This window comes from Naumovozyma dairenensis, chromosome 11 (genome assembly GCF_000227115.2).
Source record: "Naumovozyma dairenensis CBS 421 chromosome 11, complete genome".
In the NCBI taxonomy this organism is placed as follows: domain Eukaryota; kingdom Fungi; phylum Ascomycota; class Saccharomycetes; order Saccharomycetales; family Saccharomycetaceae; genus Naumovozyma; species Naumovozyma dairenensis.
In genome coordinates, this window is record NC_016489.1 from 371,742 (window position 1) to 391,074 (window position 19,333).

Consider the following 19,333-nt stretch of genomic DNA (forward strand, 5'->3'; position numbering starts at 1 on the left):
GTGATGCTAACGTTATGATTATGTGCCTATGTAAAGAAACCTACTCTTTCGGAAGTTTCAGCTTAATAAGTGTTCTACTTCCTTATATGCAATGACGTTGTGTTTCCTTTTTTTCTATGATTTCAGAAGACTATAACAACGTAGAACTCTATCTTAATTGGGCTACTTAATCCTGATATATTATGTATAGACATTTTCTTTAACTCTACGAAGAAGATGGGTTATAAACCTCGTTGCTGAATGAATGAATGAATGAATGGCTGTTATGGTCAATCCTAAAAAGGGTATGTACGTATAACAGAACAATTCATAGGGGGATCGCCTAACAATCTTTTGAATATATCTTGTACACACATTATACAATATCCTGTATGGTATAGTATAGTATAGTTTGCATATCATACGGCAATGAAATTCTCCGACTCCTACGTACTCCAATGAACTTTTTTTACCCAAAGGAGAAATAACTGCGTTCCTCCTCTTGGAATTATCTCCGCATTTGACTCTCATGAACTTACAATGGGGGGAGTTGGACAGACCACTTAAGGCCTAGTTATAGTGGCTGTACTGTACTATATGTACGCCCGTTCCTCTCCGAAGATGATAATGACGACTGTCAATCTAGGGAGACTTTACCCCCTGAAGTCTCCCAGTGAAGTCCCGCAGTATTCCGAACTCTATTGTAAATTGCGGGGGTGTAAGGGTCCCTGAAATATATTTTATGCCACGGACTCCGCGGCATAGTTTCTTGAATTCCTCGAAGCCCTGCCCCCCCCTCTCTGAAAGGTTTTGAAAACTGTAGTGGCATTTTTGAAGACCCACTGAAAATTTATCTCGAGCTGTACATAGATACATACTTAGGTGGGACAGAAGGCTGCCACTTTTGTGGCCACTTTCAACTGTTTCAAAATCTGAACGTGTGTTGTTCTCCGGTGTTCTCTGTGTTCTCCGGGTTACCCAGTTTTTCAAAATGGCCACAAAAGTGACCACACCTCTATCGCACCGGGGTATAATACGTACATACAATATAGTGATACATATGTATACACACTTCCCGGACGTACATGGAGTCCTCGTTCAATATATTTTCAAGAAGACGTATAACATATAATTCAATATACTTCTCCGGGGTTGCTCTACGAAGAAGACAGTAAAATCTGTTAGTGTTCGTACGTACTAACCTTTGGGTCATTCATATTTTCACATTTTAGAAACATCAGGATACATTCTAGTCTCAATTACTAATCTGGAACTGGTATATATATACATAATGTATAATACGCTCAATTGAATCACTGCATGATAAATAATATTTTTCCATGCTTCTTCTTGCGAATATATATATCGTCTGGTTTTTAGTACAATACTTATCATCAACAATATATGTTATCATAATATTAAATAGTTTAGAAACAGGAATCAATAATATTAAAAACATTCAACATTTTTATTTTAATTCCAAAACAAACAAACATGGACACCTTATCACAGACAGATAATCTTAATAAACCAATCTCAGCACATTTAACTATTCATTATACACAAATACCCAAAACTATAAACAATTCCAATGAAAGAAACAATAAAACTCATAAAAATATAAAACCAAACGAATTATATGATAATAAAGATAAAATAAGTGATAAATCAAACATTAGAGTTATCCGTACAATTCTAAACATAAATCCAAATAAAGATTCACTAGTCGATCAACCATCTAACACTATTCATCATCATCACCAACATCATCACAACCATCATCAAAATAGTAACCACAATACAAAGAGACATAACAGTCTCTCCACAAATGTTCATGATCTTTTACAATGTGTTCATGATCATTCAATAACAAGAAGAGCAAGTGAATCTAATGCATTAAATTTGAAGAAGAATTTACAAAATGATTTTACTCCAAGAAATAAACCAAAAACAAACAACAATGGTATACAATATTCCAACCATCTATTACAAAGAACAGTGTCATATGCATCAGATAATGATAATAAGATAGCATATTTACCAGCAATTCCATCCCGTGGATCCTTTGAAAAAACTTTTAAAAGAAGGGGCAAATTATTACCATTGGATGAAATTGATAAATCATTATTAGATGAAACGTATTTGAAATGTAAAACTTGTCATATAAATCATTCAACATTGACTTCTTCCGCTGGATCGGAAATTGGGTCTCCATTATCGACTACATCATCATCATCATCATCATCATCAGCATCGTCATCGCAAAGTTCACTGTCTGATAAGGAATCAGGGAGAGATAGTGACTTGAAAATATCAAAACATTCATCAGATAGTTCATCAATTTCAAATACAGGAATAGTACATAATCAAAAGATAAATGTATCATGTCTTTGTAATAATCATCATCATAGAAGGAATTCTGTCGCAGTTAAATTTAATAAAGCCATATATAAAGAATTCTAAACCAATCATTCAACTAACGAGTTCAGTACAAATTTACATATTCAATATAAAATACTCTTAACACTTTTGCAAATTACAGACACTTTTTGTTCTTCTTCTTCTTCTTATTTTATATCTTTATAACAAATGTAATATGACACTTAATCCATTGTCATCTATCTGCGCAGTAATTGAAGGATACTTTTTCGCCTTCACCATATAAATTTGGAAAATGTGAAATGAAAAATAAAAGAACCAAATTATATAAACGTCTCTCAACATTATCTCATCTCATCTCATCTCATCTCGAACAACAAACCAAAAAAGAACCAACGAAAAGCAAGAAAAAAAAACAATAATGGTGAAATACGCAAGCAAACTGGTACTAGCTCCCATGGTAAGAGCCGGTGAACTCCCTAGCCGTCTCCTCGCTCTCCGTCATGGTTGTGATTTAGTCTGGTCTCCAGAAATAATCGACAAAAAACTTCTTCAATGTCGTCGACTCATAAATACAAAATTAAACACAATCGATTACGTAACCGGTTCAAAGGATACTTTGGTGTTTAGATCATTCCCAAGGGATGAAGCTGGGAAACTTATCTTTCAAATGGGGACTGCCTCTCCGGAATTGGCTAGAGATGCCGCTTTGAAGATTATTCAAGATGTAGATGGTATCGATGTCAATGCTGGGTGTCCTAAGCATTTCTCTATTCATGCTGGGATGGGGGCTGCTTTATTACAATCTCCTGAGAAGTTATGTGATATTTTGAAAGCGTTAGTGGAAAATGTGGGGAAACCTAATGGGAAACCAATTAGTGTTAAGATTAGATTATTGGATGATCAAGAGAATACTTTTAAACTGGTTGAGGATTTATGTCAAACGGGGATTCAAAATTTGACTGTTCATTGTAGAACTACTCCGATGAGGAATAGGGAAAAACCAATTAGAGATTATTTAAAGGGGATTTTCGAAATTTGCCAAAAATATGACGTTTCTTTGATTATGAATGGTGCCATTAATGATAGAAATGATTTTATTAAAATACGAGACGAATTGAATTTGTCTAAAGAAGTTGGAGGAATGATAGCAGAAGCTGCAGAAAGGAATTTGTCTGTATTTAATCCAAATCCATTAACATGGTTTGAAGTTTGTAAAGAATATATTCAAATTGCTAAAGAATTTGATAATCATATAGGGAACACAAAATACATGCTAACAAGAATTGTTCCTGGTAAATCGAAATTTTTCCAATTATTTGCCAAATGTAAATATGTAGATGAAATATCATACGTTGCATCTCAAATCGGCCCCGATGGAGAATTGTTGGAAGATCCCACTCCTTTTTTAGAAGAACGTAGAGAAAGGGAAAAACTTGAAAAGAAAAAGCTAAACGATTCCAAATCCCAAGAAAAACAAAGAAACAACAAGAGAAGCATGGAAACAAACTCTACAAATGAAATAGATACCAAGAAGATAAAAGCTTAATACATGGTGTAAGATGTATTATGTATTATTTCATGCATGTATGGGATAAAATAAGAATTAATGTGATATCTTCCCGTTTCCCCATTATTGTTGTGAGGTAAATGTGTACATAAGAAAAGCAATATAGCAAGGTTTATCTAAACGGCAAGTTTATTTAGATAAAATTGTGTCCTCGAGGTTTTTGTCCTCCAATATTTGTATAAATTAATATCTATTCATTAACTGATATCAAGTGTTCTACTATTGAACCAACTATCTCCCGAGTAGCAAAGAAATTGTTCAGAGAAATTGAACAGACATAGTCAAATTGGTTCTATGATTGGAAAGCAATTTGTTGTTGCCCCAGCCGAAGATAACTTTATATATATAAACATTATGAATCCTATAGGCTCATATTCATAAAAATAATTGATCAACTGAAAAGGGTATCGATAATTAAGAGACTTTCTACCAAACTTAAAATCGTGTTAATTAATATATATATATATAGGAAAACGTGCTCTATCAACAACTGATACTACATTTAACATGAATTGTTTATTAAAAGGATTCTACATCATTTATCTAATTGACCTTTATCCGTTATATGTTCTGAGAGTATTAAAATTTCACGCACGGTAAGGGATCCGTAAAAAGTGGGCTATATAGTAGGGAAGATTATATGGAAAAGGATACCTTAGTAATACCAGTCTTACATAGGAACCACGATAAAGTCCCTGACAAGTCATCATCACAACTATAGGTCTATTTTCTGGTGTATAAAAAGTATTAGCCACTTTATAAAAGGAAGAACTGGAAGAACCCAAGAACAGGCATAGCGATACCCAAGTCAACGATAGTTAAAAGGAAAAAAATACACGAAAATACCTGTCTAAAATATATTAAGAATGAAGTTTTCACATTCATTACAATTCAATGCTGTCCCTGAATGGTCATCCAAATATATAGCATATTCCCATTTAAAAAAATTAATATATTCGTTACAGAAGGAAAAATTATACAGCGTATCGAACCCGCGAGTACTCCAAGACGAGGAAACACAACCCTTAACGGCTACATCTACAGGTACTCTTTATTCAAACGATATATATATTTCTAGATTTATCGAGGCATTGGATCATGAATTGAAAAAGATCGACAAGTTTTATATATCCCAAGAAACGGGGCTAGTAGCAAATTACAATGAATTGAAAGATGACGTTGCGGAATTTGAGAATGATCTAATAAATAACAGAATGCCCAGTTTGAGTGATGCAATCCCACGTCAACCATTCAGACGTCGTCTAAGTAGTGTTTCCTCAGCTGAATCTAATATATCAGATGATGTCATGTCGTTCATCTCTACCGGAAGACCAAGGAGTTCTTCAGCAGTTATGCCAGCTAGCAACCCAGGTGCGATTACTGATGACTTTTATGCATCACAATCAAGAATTACAGCACAAACTACTGGCTCAGGGTCACATATTCTATCACCTTTTGTTCAACATAGGATTACATTAAGACAAAGATTGATTGCATTATATACTCAATTATCTGAATTGAAGGAATTCATTGAATTAAATCAGACTGGTTTCTCGAAAATTTGCAAAAAATTCGATAAATCATTGGATACAAATATTAAACCCATTTATTTAGAGACATTGAAGACAAAATCACATGTCTTTAAGCCAGAAACTTTACAAAAAATATTAGATACTATCACTGAAGCCATAGCAAGTTATGCAAAATTATGTTCAGGTACTTTCCCATTCCAAGCTACAACAGAAGAGGAGGATATGGAGGAATTTAAAGAAGCTGAAAAAGAACTAGCAACTCATTTAAGAGATCATGTTGTTTGGGAAAGAAATACCGTTTGGAAGGACATGATGAATATTGAAAGGAAGGCTCAAAATGTAAAGAGTGAAAATAGGAATATAAGTAAATATACAAAGAGAAGGGCTCACATGAAAGAACAAGGACAAGCAGATATCGAGAGTAATGAAGAACTTCCCACCACATTTGAAGAGGCAATCAAACTATCACCTTACAATTATCTGCAATTATTACTACAATCTAAGGCAATGATAAGGTTTTTGTTCATAACAGCTATTTTTATAACTGCACTTTATTATTCACCTTTTGATGACCGCTCACAGAAAAATTGTTTCGCAATTGTGATATATGCCTCCTTTTTATGGGCAACCGAAACCATCCCACTTTTCGTAACATCATTGTTAGTGCCACTTCTAATTGTTGTGTTCCCTGTTTTGAAAGATCCCATTTCAGGAGACCCAATGATACCGACCCAATCATCACAATATATTTTATCATCGATGTGGTCAAGTGTTATTATGTTATTACTTGGTGGGTTCACATTAGCAGCCGCTTTATCAAAATATAATATTGCAAAAGTACTTTCGACATATATCCTTGCCTCAGCAGGAACCAATCCTCATATAATTCTATTAACGAATATGTTTGTTGCCCTTTTCGCTTCCATGTGGGTATCTAACGTTGCAGCACCTGTACTATGTTATTCCATCATTCAACCATTACTACGTACGCTACCAAGACAAAGTACATACCCTAAGACATTGATTCTAGGGATTGCTCTTGCTTCCAACATAGGTGGTATGTCATCACCTATTTCGTCACCACAGAATATTTTCTCCATTGGGATAATGAATCCTCCACCATCATGGGGCGAATGGTTTATCATTTCCATACCTGTCTGTTTTGTCTGTATAATTGGGATATGGTTATTCTTAATAGCCACATTCCCCTTAGAATCTTCTGTTAAAATCCTGCCATCACATCCAATTAGAGACCCATTTACTTTAACACAGTGGTTTGTTTCATTTGTTTCCATTGGAACAATTTTACTTTGGTGTCTATCTAATCGTATTTCGGGGATATTTGGTGAAATGGGTATTATTTCAATCATTCCCTTAATTATATTCTTCGGTACAGGTTTATTAACATCTGAGGATTTTAATAACTTCATGTGGACAATCGTTATTTTAGCTATGGGTGGTACTACTTTAGGGAAAGCCGTTACATCTTCCGGTTTATTATCAACCATTGCGACTTTCATTAGGAAAAGTGTTGAGCACGAACCTATTTTCGTAATCGTACTTATATTCGGTCTAGCTATTTCCATAATTGCAACTTTTGTTTCACATACGGTCGCAGCAATGATTGTTGTTCCCTTAATGAATGAAATCGGGTCTAATTTACCATCCGGTGATCATTCAAGATTATTGATTATGATTACTGTTTTATTATGTTCAAGTGCAATGGGCCTTCCAACTTCTGGATTTCCTTCTGTCACTGCGGTTTCTATGATTGATGAAGTTGGCGATAGATATTTATCTGTTGGTACTTTTATCACTAGAGGTGTTCCTGCAAGTATATTTAGTTATTTAGTCATAGTAACTTTGGGGTATGTGTTGATGAAATTAGTTGGTTTTTGAATGAGAGGACAGAGCCCAATGATATCGACGTTATAGAACGCGCAAAAGTATATTTATATAAAAAAATAATTATTTTTACTATTTATTACCAGTGCAATATTGAATAACATCATGCAAACGATCCATTTCTTTTTTTCTTCTTTTTCGGTTGCTCATTAATATGTGTACACTTTTTATGCCGTTTGTTTTATATTACGAAATTACTTTATTACAAACAGTGATAGTAAGATTGTATTACGGACAACCAAAATAGTTGGAATCGATGAACCTCGTTGTAGCCCATTTATTATATTTCAAATTTTTATTGTCCACAAGTATACCTATGAATATATCCACTTTATTTTGGAATGCATTTAATATACGTCTAATGCCCTTTTCGGTTGCTAAATGAACCATCACTATAATTTTATCGAATGTAACGTCATGATCTAACAAAACTTGTATTGCCATAATCATAGCGGCACCGCTAATTATTTGTCCCTGTGTCAATATTATTTTAGTATAGTTTTCAGCGATATTAGGAGGTAAGAATTCACAATGTAATTGAGGTTCACCTGAATGTGAATCTGATTGAATTAATACTTTCCCAATGGCAATATTCGGAATGGTTTTCCTTAGGGAGCTCACGAAACAATCACCTGAACGAATAATATTTATAGCCGCAATTTTATCAAAATCTATAGTAGTCATGTTTTCCATTTTGATCCCCTCAGGTGTCACTAATTCATAATCATTACGATATGAAACGTTATTCAAGACGTTAGACAATAGTATCATTGCCATTCTATCGAAATAGAATATAAAATCATCTCTCGATAAGTCCTTTGTAACTAACATGGTCTTAATTGCTTGCACTTGGTTTGTAGGTTCCAATTCATGAACTTTTTCATGATCTCGGATTGGTTTGGAATCTGAGTAACCTAATTTGACTAATTTTCTAATGTGTTGTTCTGATTTTATTTCCAATTTAGAATTAATGTGATTAATCAACAATTGTACTGCAACTCTATTATCATTAATAGAAGGTATTATAGCATCAGCAAATTGCATAGTAGGCTTCACATATTTAACCGCATTTGGTTTAACAAACCGTTGCCATTGTCTAATACAACCATCCATGTCTCTTCCTCGGGAAACGATATCCCTCGAGAGACGTCTTGCCAAGCAAACATCCAAATCTGCATCCACGTAAACTTTCAAATCCATTAAATCCAATAATCTCTTATCATAAAGGGCATATATACCCTCAAGTACAATGACGGTAGCACCATAGATTGTAATAGACTTCCCCGGAACTCTATTATGATTAACAAAACTATACACAGGCAGCTGAGCCTTTTTCCCATTTTTCAAATCTGATATGCAACGATACGCTAGATCCAAATCAATAGCATTCGGTTCATCAAAATCATAATTATTATTGAAAGCCAATTCACGATCACGTTTATCCAGAGGTTTATAGAAATTGTCCAAGGATATTAGGACTGTCCAAGGAACATCAATCGAGGAGACTATCTTGGATGCAACACTAGTCTTACCTGAACCTGATGTACCTCCTACTCCAATGATATATGGAGTTGTCCATGGTGGTCTGTATGAGTTTTGTTGTTCCATCGGACTTCCGTGAGATGTGGTGGTATCACCTTTGCCTTCTGCTACAACCATATGAGCTGGATGTGCGTATATGTATATATATGCCGGTAATCTATGAGCAAATAGATGTGATCCGAGGCGATGAGATGAGATGTGGTCTTCGAGAAGCTAACATTTGTGAAATTTTTATTTGTTCTTTGCGTTACTTGTTCGATCGATGATGTTCGCAGGTGCGGCTTGCTCATTTCATTGTTTTTTCCTTTTCCTTACAGAAGAAACTTTTCAGATTCGAAATCAGGACAAGAGGTGACAATCACACTTCAAAAGATAGTAAACATTAGGAGGTAATAGCGGCTTGGTAATCATAAAAGTTTTGCAATGTCCGGTACAAATAATACTGGAGATGATAGTAATATTGGCAAACGTAGAGTTAGACGAACGTATGAGGTAGCTGTTGAAGATGAGCAGGCTACAAAACCTTCCGATGCAGAAGTTCAAAGAGACAAAACGGAGGTAAAGAGTAGGTATCAACCAGATGTCGTACTGAAAAAATCCAGATATAATACTAATAATGAACCACATAATAACAATCCCCCACGATATAAAGCTTCACAATCCGATCAGAAATTCATTCTGCAGCAAGAATATATAGATAATAAAGGGTTTATGGATATTCAACGTAAGAAAGAACTTCTGCAAGGAAACAAAGTAAAAGTAAAAGATGACAAGCGATCTCGACAACAAATATGGGAAGAAAAACAATTACGGAATGCAGTAGTTGGGTCTAACATCGATGAAATTAAAGTAGAAAATTCTGATCGATATGAGTACGTTTTCGATACAGAAGCAACTATTGCCTTCACTAGTGATCAAGAAGATGAACTTCCCGAAGAAGGCGAGACTTTAAGCACGGAGGATGCCCGTTTATTGGAAGAGTTAGAGAGGGAAAGATCACGTTTACTATCTATTCAAGAAACAAGGAAATTATTACCAGTGTATCAATATCGTGAACCATTATTGAAAGCTATTCGTGATAATCAAGTTCTCATTATTGTTGGTGAAACTGGTTCTGGTAAAACTACTCAATTACCACAATATCTTATAGAAGATGGTTATACTGCAGGTGGGAAATATCAAATTGGTGTTACGCAACCAAGAAGAGTCGCTGCTACATCAGTGGCAACAAGAGTATCGGACGAAATGGAAGTCATATTGGGACAAGAAGTTGGTTATTCTATTCGTTTTGAAGATAAGACCACTTCAGGGAAGACTCTTTTGAAATATATGACTGATGGTATGTTATTACGTGAATTTCTAACTGATAGAAATTTAACTAAATATTCATGTATTATGATTGATGAAGCACATGAACGTACATTAGCTACAGATATATTACTCGGGTTAATAAAAGATATCTTACCCAAGCGGAAAGATCTTAAGTTATTGATCTCTTCTGCTACTATGAATTCCAAAAGATTCTCTGAATTTTTCAATGACTGTCCAATCTTCACTGTCCCCGGTAGAAGATTCCCCGTTGACATTCATTATACATTACAACCGGAGGCTAACTATATTCAAGCTGCCATCACAACGATTTTCCAAATCCACACCACACAAAAATTACCTGGGGATATACTAGTCTTCTTAACAGGACAAGAAGAAATTGAATCTATGAGGGAAAATTTAGAAGAAATATCTCAAAAATTAGGTTCACGTATCAAACAGTTGTTAATCACACCGATCTACGCCAATTTACCACAAGAACAACAAAGTAATATATTCCAAAAGACCCCTAAAGATTGTCGTAAGATTGTTCTCGCTACTAATATCGCAGAAACATCGCTAACTATCGATGGGATTAAATATGTCATTGATCCTGGCTTCGTTAAGGAGAATTCATACGTTCCGTCATCAAATATCACCCAATTATTAACTGTGCCATGTTCCAAAGCATCAGTGGATCAAAGAGCTGGTAGAGCAGGCCGTGTGGGACCTGGGAAATGTTTCAGATTATTTACTAAATGGTCATATAATAATGAATTGGAAATGATGCCCAAGCCTGAGATTGTTAGGACGAATCTTTCTCATACTATTTTGTTGTTGTTATCGTTGGGAGTTAAGGATTTGTTGAATTTCCCATTTCTGGATAAGCCTAGTATTCCATCGTTCACTAAATCACTGGAGAATCTATATATCCTGGGGGCATTGAATAATAAGGGAGATATTACAAAGTTAGGTGAAATGATGTGTGAATTCCCATGTGAACCCGAATTTGGTAAGGTGTTGTATTCTAGCGCAATCGATGAGAGGTGTAATGGGACATTGAGTGAATGTTTGACTATTGTGTCTATGTTACATGAGACTATGTCATTGTTTATTGGGAAGAAGAAAGAGGCCTTGTCTAGTATAATGAGTGAAGTGGAAAGTGATCATCTGTTTTACTTGGAGATATATAATCAATGGAAAGGAGTTGGTTATTCAAGAACATGGTGTCAAGATCATAAGATTCAATTTAAGACTCTATTAAGAGTGAAAAATATTAGAAACCAATTATTTAATTGTTGCAAGAAATTAGGTCTTATCGACAAAGATAAGGAGGCACTTGAAAGCCGAAGTAATGATAAAGAGAAAAACAGTCGAATAACGAAATGTTTCATTAGTGGATTTGCCACAAATGTTGCTAAATTGGGGCCTACTGGTTATCGAACCACAGGTAAAAGTACAGGGGGACTCAGTATTTCGATTCATCCATCTAGTATTGTTTTCCAGAATTATAAAGAAAAGGCCATGAAACCGTATAAGGCGATACTGTATCAACAATTGATGTTAACCTCCAAGGAATATATTAGAGATTGTATTCCTGTACCAGAAGAATCTTGGTTGACAGAAATGATGCCACATGTTTTCAAGTAATAAGCGCCCGCCTGCGTATGGATGTATGTAGATTGCATAATTGAAGTTAATAGACCGAACAGTATTACAAACACAGACAGACAGACAGACAGACTGGCAGAGAGATCAAATGTGTTATCTAATTTTCTACTCTCGTAGTGCATATCTCCACTGGAACTGCCAGATCGTGACAAAGTTTTTGGCAGCTGGATATAATTCGTAAAGTTTTCACCTTTTAAGCTGTCACAAAACTAAAATAAAATAAATATTGTCAAATAAAAATACTAATTCCGCTCCCTTCGGCGCCGCTCGGCCCCTTTCGGCTTACTCTGTCATCTCCGCCCGACTGTTTCCGCTGTTTAATTGAAAAATTATTATTATTATTATTACTGTTAGATCTAATATATATACAAGAGAACATGTAAAGAATATATATACATCCCTTAATTATCAAAAGTGAAAAATTGAGACTAGATCATTTTTTAGATCAATTCTCCTCCATTGTATACATCTTCATATATAGATACCTCAATTGCACATCAAAGATGTCAAACGCCGAAGACTACACAATCAAGATCGACAAAGCACATAACGATCCCTCTTTAACTTTCAACCACACATGTTTCAGAGTGAAAGATCCTCAAAAGAGTGTTTCTTTCTATGAAAACAATTTTGGTATGAAATTAATGGGTAAAAAGGATTTCCCTGACATGAAATTTAGCTTGTATTTCTTATCTTTCCCTAAATCTCAATGGAATAAGAATTCTCAAGGTGAAGATGATGTCTTTAGTGCCGAGGGGATCTTAGAATTGACTCATAATTGGGGTACTGAATCTCAAGCTGATTTGAAAATGAATAATGGGAATGAGGAACCTCATCGTGGGTTTGGTCATATTTGTTTCAGCTATGCGGACGTTGAAAAGGCTTGTGCTGAATTAGAAGAGAAGGGTGTTACTTTTAAGAAGAAAATGTCAGATGGTAGACAAAAGGATATTGCATTTGTCTTGGATCCTGATGGATATTGGATTGAAATTATTCAATATATTAAAGGTGGTGAAAGTGTTCCAAGAACCGATGTCGGAACAAAATTTAATCATACTATGATTCGTGTCAAAGATATTAATAAAACATTGGCATTTTATCAAAATGTTCTTGGGATGAAGATCTTAAGGAAAAGTGATCATCCAAATGCTAAATTTACTTTGTATTTCCTTGGTTATCCTGTTAAGGAAGGTGAAAATTCGAGTTCCAAAGAAGGTGTTCTTGAAGTTACTCATAATTGGGGGACAGAAAATGATCCTGATTTCCATTATCACAACGGAAACACTGAACCACAAGGGTATGGTCATATTTGTGTTAGTTGTAAAGATGCTGCTGCCTTATGCGATGAAATTGAAACTAAATATGGTGATAAGTTGTCTTGGGCTCCAAAATTCAATCAAGGGAAATTGAAAAATATCGCTTTTTTGAAAGATCCAGATGGATATTCCATTGAAATTGTCCCACATGGTTTGACCGTTTAAAGATTACATATATAATATTTTAAATGTAATATAGTCTATATATACACTCTATAAACTTATAATTGTGACGAATCTAATGTCAAAGACAGCTTTCTATTATCATATTATGAAATGAATGCCTGTCTTAAATATTTTACTTAAATTGTAATAAAAGATCCTAGGGAGACTGAAAAAGGAACAAAGAAATTATAGAATCATAACTGTGCAGCTGCCCCATCCTGGGAGGACTTATCATTTGATAGCGAATTAATTTTGGCTTTCAATTCATCTAAAACATTCCTTTTACCTTGAATTTCCAACTCAGCATTTTGTAAATAGGATTCCCAATCTTCAGCGGATTTAGATAACAATTTCTTGCAATCATTATTATTTTCAATTAATGATTTACAATTCTTTAATCGATGTCTAATGAACCCCGTGGCTGTTTCTAATTGATTTGTCGAGCTACTTGGATCCTTTTTAATTTGATATAATGAATAGAAAATATGCGGTACAAATTCAGAGGACGTTGAAGAAGATGAGGACAAGACCTGCGTATTTGAACCGGCTCCAGCTGATGCTTCATTCGATATGGTAGGATCTGTCGACTGTACGGATTGTATAGATTGTGGTATAAGTATCGATTGAATTTTCTTCAAACTTTCATTTTGTAAGCTCATTATGTCGTAGTAATGGTAGTAAATAGTTGGTGGATAATAGATATACTAAATTCTTGGTTGACCTAGTGAAACAAAAGTTCTTGACAGTTTTCAGTTGTATTCTATTATGTAGTTTTGGTCATTTTGCACTACATCGACTTCTTTACTGTTAACATCTTATACAAGTAAGTATTTTCAATTAAGCGCCCGACTTCGTGATAGTGCACACGATTTATTGTGCCAGTAATTCAGCTATACTCGAGGAAGAATAATGTCATATATATATTCGATTTTATAATCACATATAAGGAGGACAAACATATGAAAGAAAGAATTTATATTTGGGTATGGAATGTGTTTGTTGTTTTTAGGAACTCTAAGTTGTGAGAGACATTAACGCTTGTCTTAAAGAAGATAATGGCCGGATGCTGCATATGAACCACTAAAAATCTTGTATGTTAATAGATATAATATGTGCAAAGGGAAAAGTTGATAAGCTCGATGTGACAAATACTGATCAAAATAAAAATATATATACCAAGGTTTTATACACTGTGAGGGCGATACGTTAGGTGCATTTTACATATGATGGAAAGAAATTTATGAGGCGGGAGTTGATGATACAAAAATATTGAAATTAGGCTATACTATACTCTACTTTTCGTAGTTTCAATTAGCTACTGGTTATTGCTAGTAAATAAATGAATTAAAGACTTTGCAGCTTTAACACTCATTGGAGTTTCTTGATGTCTTAAATGAGGAAGATATTGCTTTTTACAACTATTTCTTTCAATAGTTGCGTACTTATCGTCCATAACATTCTCACGAATTGGTGTTATCGTATTAACATCACTAGTGGTGGAGTTTCCATGACTATTTGGAGAATATATACCGTCTATTGAACCTACTGTAAAAAGTGCCTCTTGCGAAGAAGATGTACCATTTGCATTAGTAGATATTGATACTATCGAATTAGACTTTTGTTGTACGTTTATATTTTTTTTGATTCGGTCTAATTTTTTAGATTTAGCAGGTGTTTTATAATATCCATGTGAGACAACCAATTTCCTTCTAAACACAGTCTTGTCGTTATCTGTGATTGTATCGGTATTGAGGTTAGATTTACTTAGTTCCTTAAATGATAATGTTGTTTGGTTTGTGTTATATTTGAAAAGTGCAAATTGGAGTCTTATTTGTAATTGTTTAGCAATCTTGGAAAAGTCTCTAGAGTTATGCCTTTTCTCTATTATGCTATGCTGATATTGTAATGGTACATTTTCCTTATTTGCAGTTGAGAGAGAGTTTCTAAGAATAGATTCTTTAGTATTATAGTTCCTCAATGGTGAAGTGTCATGCGATAGAGTGTCTTTGTGCAAATTGATGTCTTTTTCTAAGGTAATTTTAGGGAACGAATTCGGCTGTTTAGGAGAAGGTATATTCATCAATGATTTAATTGGTGGTAAGGTAGTTTGACCACTATTTATGCTATTATTGTTCTTAATGGACAAAGGAGCAGCCAAAGCTATTTTATTTATCCTTGAATCAGAATATATTCCCAATGGTGCTCTGTGGCCTTGAAACGACATGTTTCTTTATTTTTATTTTATAAGTATAATTTTTTGGTCTCTGTCTGAATAATCAAGCCGTTCAAAACCAAACTATTACTATCAGATGTCCTTTGTCCTATAGATCTAGTTTCTATTTATTACCACCAATTTCAGTCCGAGTATGCAATTGTGATCGTAAGGACTGGACAGTAGATATCTAAAACTCTAACTAAACTTGTATATAACTCTAATTTCAAGTCTAAACTCAAATCCTGATATAAAGCCAAAGGCATAACTTACCTTAAGTGGATAATGACACTGCACTGGCTCCTAGTGGCCTTTGTGGAACACTCACTATGTCTTTACTTACTTACTTATTTTTTTTCACGTTTATTCGCAATGTTTTTGTTTACAAAATGACCCAAATAGGTAAATACTCGAACGATCGCGAAAACACGTGAAATTTTTTCGAAAAATCAACAGTACGCGTAAACCAGATTTTTGGCGTATTTTGTCATCATCTTCCCAAATATAGGTAAAGAAAGATCATGGAATAACAGAATACATTGACTGACTTGCTGCTCTTTATGAAGGCTCATTTTGGTGGTATATATTACCAAAAGAATTATACAAGAAGTGTGCACATATAGTGACTGCAGACTAATATCTCACCAAAAAAGCAAAGATGTTTAGACAAAATAAAAGAAAAATTGCATCAAGAAGAAATTTTGATTCATCACCATACGTCGATAACGGTAGCAACGAGTCCACTCCATTTGCTTTAGCTCCCACTTCAACTGAAGAAGAGAAGAAACTATATGATAGCATATATGACTCTAAGTTATCGTTCTATACTTCTCGACCACAAGGTGAAATTACATTGGAACAATTTGAAACATGGGCTGTTGATAGATTGAAGATTCTGTTAGAAATTGAATCATGTATATCAAGAAATAAATCATTAAAGGAGATCGAAACTATTATCAAACCACAGTTCCAAAAATTGTTACCATTCAATACAGATGATTTCCAAGACAAGAAGAAGGATTATTACTCCCATTTTATATTAAGATTATGTTTCTGTCGCACAAATGAACTAAGAGATAAATTCATCAGAGCAGAAACTTTATTATTGAAAATAAGATTCAATATGTTGACATCTTTTGAACAGGCAAAATTTGTTCAATCGCTGAACTTGGCTAAATTGCAATTCATATCAGATGAGGAGAAAAATGAATTATGGAAACCATTGTATCAAACAGTGACGCCAGCTTTAATATATCAAATGAATTTATCAGATGAACAACAACGTAAATTATTTTTCCAAAATGAAAAGTTTTTGAAACTACCGTTCGAAAATGTAATTGAATTAATCGGGAATAGACAAGTGTTCTTACGGAAGGGGTATGCCTATTTACCACAATTCCAACAATTAAACTTAATCGCTACTGAATTTTCTAACCAATTAAGCGACTCTCTATTAAAGACATATCAATATTTACCACGTCTTAATGAAGATGATAGACTAATACCTATCTTAAATCATTTATCTTCTGGTTATACAGTTGCTGATTTCAATGAGAATAACAAGTTCGGAATGTATGGGGAAGGAAATGATGACGAAATCAATGCTCAAAGTGTATATTCTGAAGAAATTAGTTCAAATTATCCGCTATGTGTCAAGAATTTATTTTATGGATTGAAAAAAGATGGCCATTTGAAATATCAAGGTAGACAACAATTAAGTTTATTTTTGAAAGGTATCGGGCTAAGTGCTGAAGAATCTTTGAAATTTTGGTGTGATGCATTTACTAAAAACAATAAAATGACTGTAGAGAAGTTTAACAAGGAATATCGTTATAATTTCAGACATAATTACGGGCTAGAAGGTAATAGAATCAATTATAAACCATGGGATTGTAGGACAATTCTATCTAAACCAAGACCTGGAAGAGGTGAGTATCATGGATGTCCATATCGTGATTGGAGTAGTGAGAAATTAACTGCAGAATTGAAAACCATGAATCTGACAAACCCACAAATTACATCGATATTGGATTCTTGTGAAAAGGGTGAATATACAGTCGCATTAACAAAAACATTTGAGTTTACCCATAATATATCAGCCACTGATCTTGACATCGATGAACAGACACATATTTCTCATCCAAATTTGTATTTTGAAAGGTCGAGGCAACTACAAAAAAAGAGAAAAGAAATGGAAAAGGAGATGAAATCTAAAGTATAAGTAACATCTTTGAGAGTACGTAAATTACAACAATGAATGGAGCTAAAAAATATAACGTACGTAACATAGATAGGTATTTTTTCAATGCACTGAGTACTACCTCACTAATCAATATGTAAAGTTCGAATTTTGCTAAGTACGTAATGCTATTAGCGTAGATGAAACGAGCAACTTTACAGGTTGCTTGCGTGGTTGGGCAAAATCAAATCTAGTTGTTTTTTGATTTTGATTTTTGTCTTTTTGTTTTTAATTTCCAGAGACAATAAATCAAGGATAAGAAAACTGAATATGAGAAACAAGACAAAAGTCGCCTCTATCGAAGCTATATAAATTGAATGGGGGACTTATCTGTACTTCGTAAACTTCGATACTAGGAGAGTGTCTTTGATTTACTAGAGATAGTAAGTACCTTCTTACGTAGAGGCCTGTGATAAAAGTGTCGGAACTTAATGCTTCGATTTTGTACTTCAAAAACAAACTGACTTTTAGAAGTATGGGGCGTCGGAAAATTTTACTGAATATTTATGTTGTCCGAAAAACATTTTCAGGTATTTGAACGTCTGTAGGACATATTGTCATGAGCAGGGTCACCTTCATCTTCGTTTGGATAATAATAATGAAACCATTCTCACCTACCCAAAATTAACTCGGTTAAACTTTGTTTTCGGGAATGCAAAAGAAATTTCCAGAATTCACAATCGACTTTAGTTCCAGTATGAATCATAATGTACTCTCCTGATATTATACAGTGATTACCAATTTCTGCATTTATGTAGGTGAAATTACAAGTATTGTTCTTTTTCACCCGCGTGGATTCTTTGTGATATTGTTATTGTTGACTCAAAAATGGTCAACTATCAGAGAAACGCCGTAGCAAAACTGATATGTCTGTCTACTTAAAAAGTTTTAAACTACGTGCATATGTACGGACAGTAGTTAGGATCCTTGAAGTGAGAAAAGCCTCCGGGAATTTCTGGAAGTTTTCTGCTAAATATCTGGGAAATCGTCAAATGCAAAAACTTTGAATTACTGCACACTACATTAATTATTTCTATGTGTGAACGTATTTATGTACTTGTGAGGAGACCTGCGACGGATAAGAATTTGGTCTATACTAAGGGATTTTGGGCCAACCCTACCTTTTTTAGTCCCTACCGAAACTTTTCAATCCAATCCTAATCCAATTCTTGTTTTTTAATTAATATAATATGTAAAAAATATATCATAAAATCATACTATACTACTAGTATTATTTCATTTTTAATTTAAATCCTTGTCCCAATCCATGAACAGAATAGACCAACCCTATTTCAATCCTCAAATTTTGATATCTACCCTACTTTTTTTCAAAATTTGCGCCGCCTATCCTAGCTTTTTTCAGTCCATTAATCCTAGTCCGTCATAACTTGTGCACAATTGGTGACGGAAGTAGTGTGTAGCAGACATGGGAGGGGTACGGTGGGGTAGATATTTTTTTTTCTGGGGTTGCAACGGGAGGGGGGGCATGTTAGGGGTTGGGCAAGCGTTAGGGTA

The 19,333-nt window shown here is 34.3% G+C and overlaps 9 protein-coding genes across 9 annotated transcripts; 6 read left to right on the forward strand and 3 right to left on the reverse strand.

Moving 5' to 3' along the window:
- Nucleotides 1–1,473: 1,473 nt before the first annotated feature.
- Nucleotides 1,474–2,442, forward strand: NDAI0K01670 (uncharacterized protein; the record flags this gene model as incomplete). The annotated part of the gene is made up of 1 exon (XM_003672553.1): nt 1,474–2,442. The coding sequence occupies one exon, from the start codon at nt 1,474–1,476 to the stop codon at nt 2,440–2,442; it is 969 nt and encodes a 322-aa protein (XP_003672601.1).
- A 337-nt stretch (nt 2,443–2,779) lies between these two features.
- SMM1 (tRNA-dihydrouridine(20) synthase (NAD(+))) lies at nt 2,780–3,907 on the forward strand (the record flags this gene model as incomplete). The annotated part of the gene is made up of 1 exon (XM_003672554.1): nt 2,780–3,907. One exon carries the CDS (start codon nt 2,780–2,782, stop codon nt 3,905–3,907), a length of 1,128 nt encoding a protein of 375 aa, XP_003672602.1.
- An 887-nt stretch (nt 3,908–4,794) lies between these two features.
- PHO91 (Pho91p) lies at nt 4,795–7,359 on the forward strand (the record flags this gene model as incomplete). Its single annotated transcript, XM_003672555.1, has 1 exon — nt 4,795–7,359. The coding sequence occupies one exon, from the start codon at nt 4,795–4,797 to the stop codon at nt 7,357–7,359; it is 2,565 nt and encodes an 854-aa protein (XP_003672603.1).
- A 234-nt stretch (nt 7,360–7,593) lies between these two features.
- On the reverse strand, nt 7,594–9,024 carry URK1 (uridine kinase URK1; the record flags this gene model as incomplete). The annotated part of the gene is made up of 1 exon (XM_003672556.1): nt 7,594–9,024. The coding sequence occupies one exon, from the start codon at nt 9,022–9,024 to the stop codon at nt 7,594–7,596; it is 1,431 nt and encodes a 476-aa protein (XP_003672604.1).
- A 306-nt stretch (nt 9,025–9,330) lies between these two features.
- Nucleotides 9,331–11,865, forward strand: PRP2 (DEAH-box RNA-dependent ATPase PRP2; the record flags this gene model as incomplete). The annotated part of the gene is made up of 1 exon (XM_003672557.1): nt 9,331–11,865. The coding sequence occupies one exon, from the start codon at nt 9,331–9,333 to the stop codon at nt 11,863–11,865; it is 2,535 nt and encodes an 844-aa protein (XP_003672605.1).
- Nucleotides 11,866–12,389: 524 nt separating this feature from the next.
- On the forward strand, nt 12,390–13,367 carry GLO1 (lactoylglutathione lyase GLO1; the record flags this gene model as incomplete). The annotated part of the gene is made up of 1 exon (XM_003672558.1): nt 12,390–13,367. One exon carries the CDS (start codon nt 12,390–12,392, stop codon nt 13,365–13,367), a length of 978 nt encoding a protein of 325 aa, XP_003672606.1.
- A 194-nt stretch (nt 13,368–13,561) lies between these two features.
- On the reverse strand, nt 13,562–14,026 carry CSE2 (Cse2p; the record flags this gene model as incomplete). The annotated part of the gene is made up of 1 exon (XM_003672559.1): nt 13,562–14,026. The coding sequence occupies one exon, from the start codon at nt 14,024–14,026 to the stop codon at nt 13,562–13,564; it is 465 nt and encodes a 154-aa protein (XP_003672607.1).
- A 656-nt stretch (nt 14,027–14,682) lies between these two features.
- On the reverse strand, nt 14,683–15,591 carry NRM1 (Nrm1p; the record flags this gene model as incomplete). Its single annotated transcript, XM_003672560.1, has 1 exon — nt 14,683–15,591. The coding sequence occupies one exon, from the start codon at nt 15,589–15,591 to the stop codon at nt 14,683–14,685; it is 909 nt and encodes a 302-aa protein (XP_003672608.1).
- A 646-nt stretch (nt 15,592–16,237) lies between these two features.
- On the forward strand, nt 16,238–17,800 carry PRI2 (DNA primase subunit PRI2; the record flags this gene model as incomplete). Its single annotated transcript, XM_003672561.1, has 1 exon — nt 16,238–17,800. The coding sequence occupies one exon, from the start codon at nt 16,238–16,240 to the stop codon at nt 17,798–17,800; it is 1,563 nt and encodes a 520-aa protein (XP_003672609.1).
- Nucleotides 17,801–19,333: the final 1,533 nt, after the last annotated feature.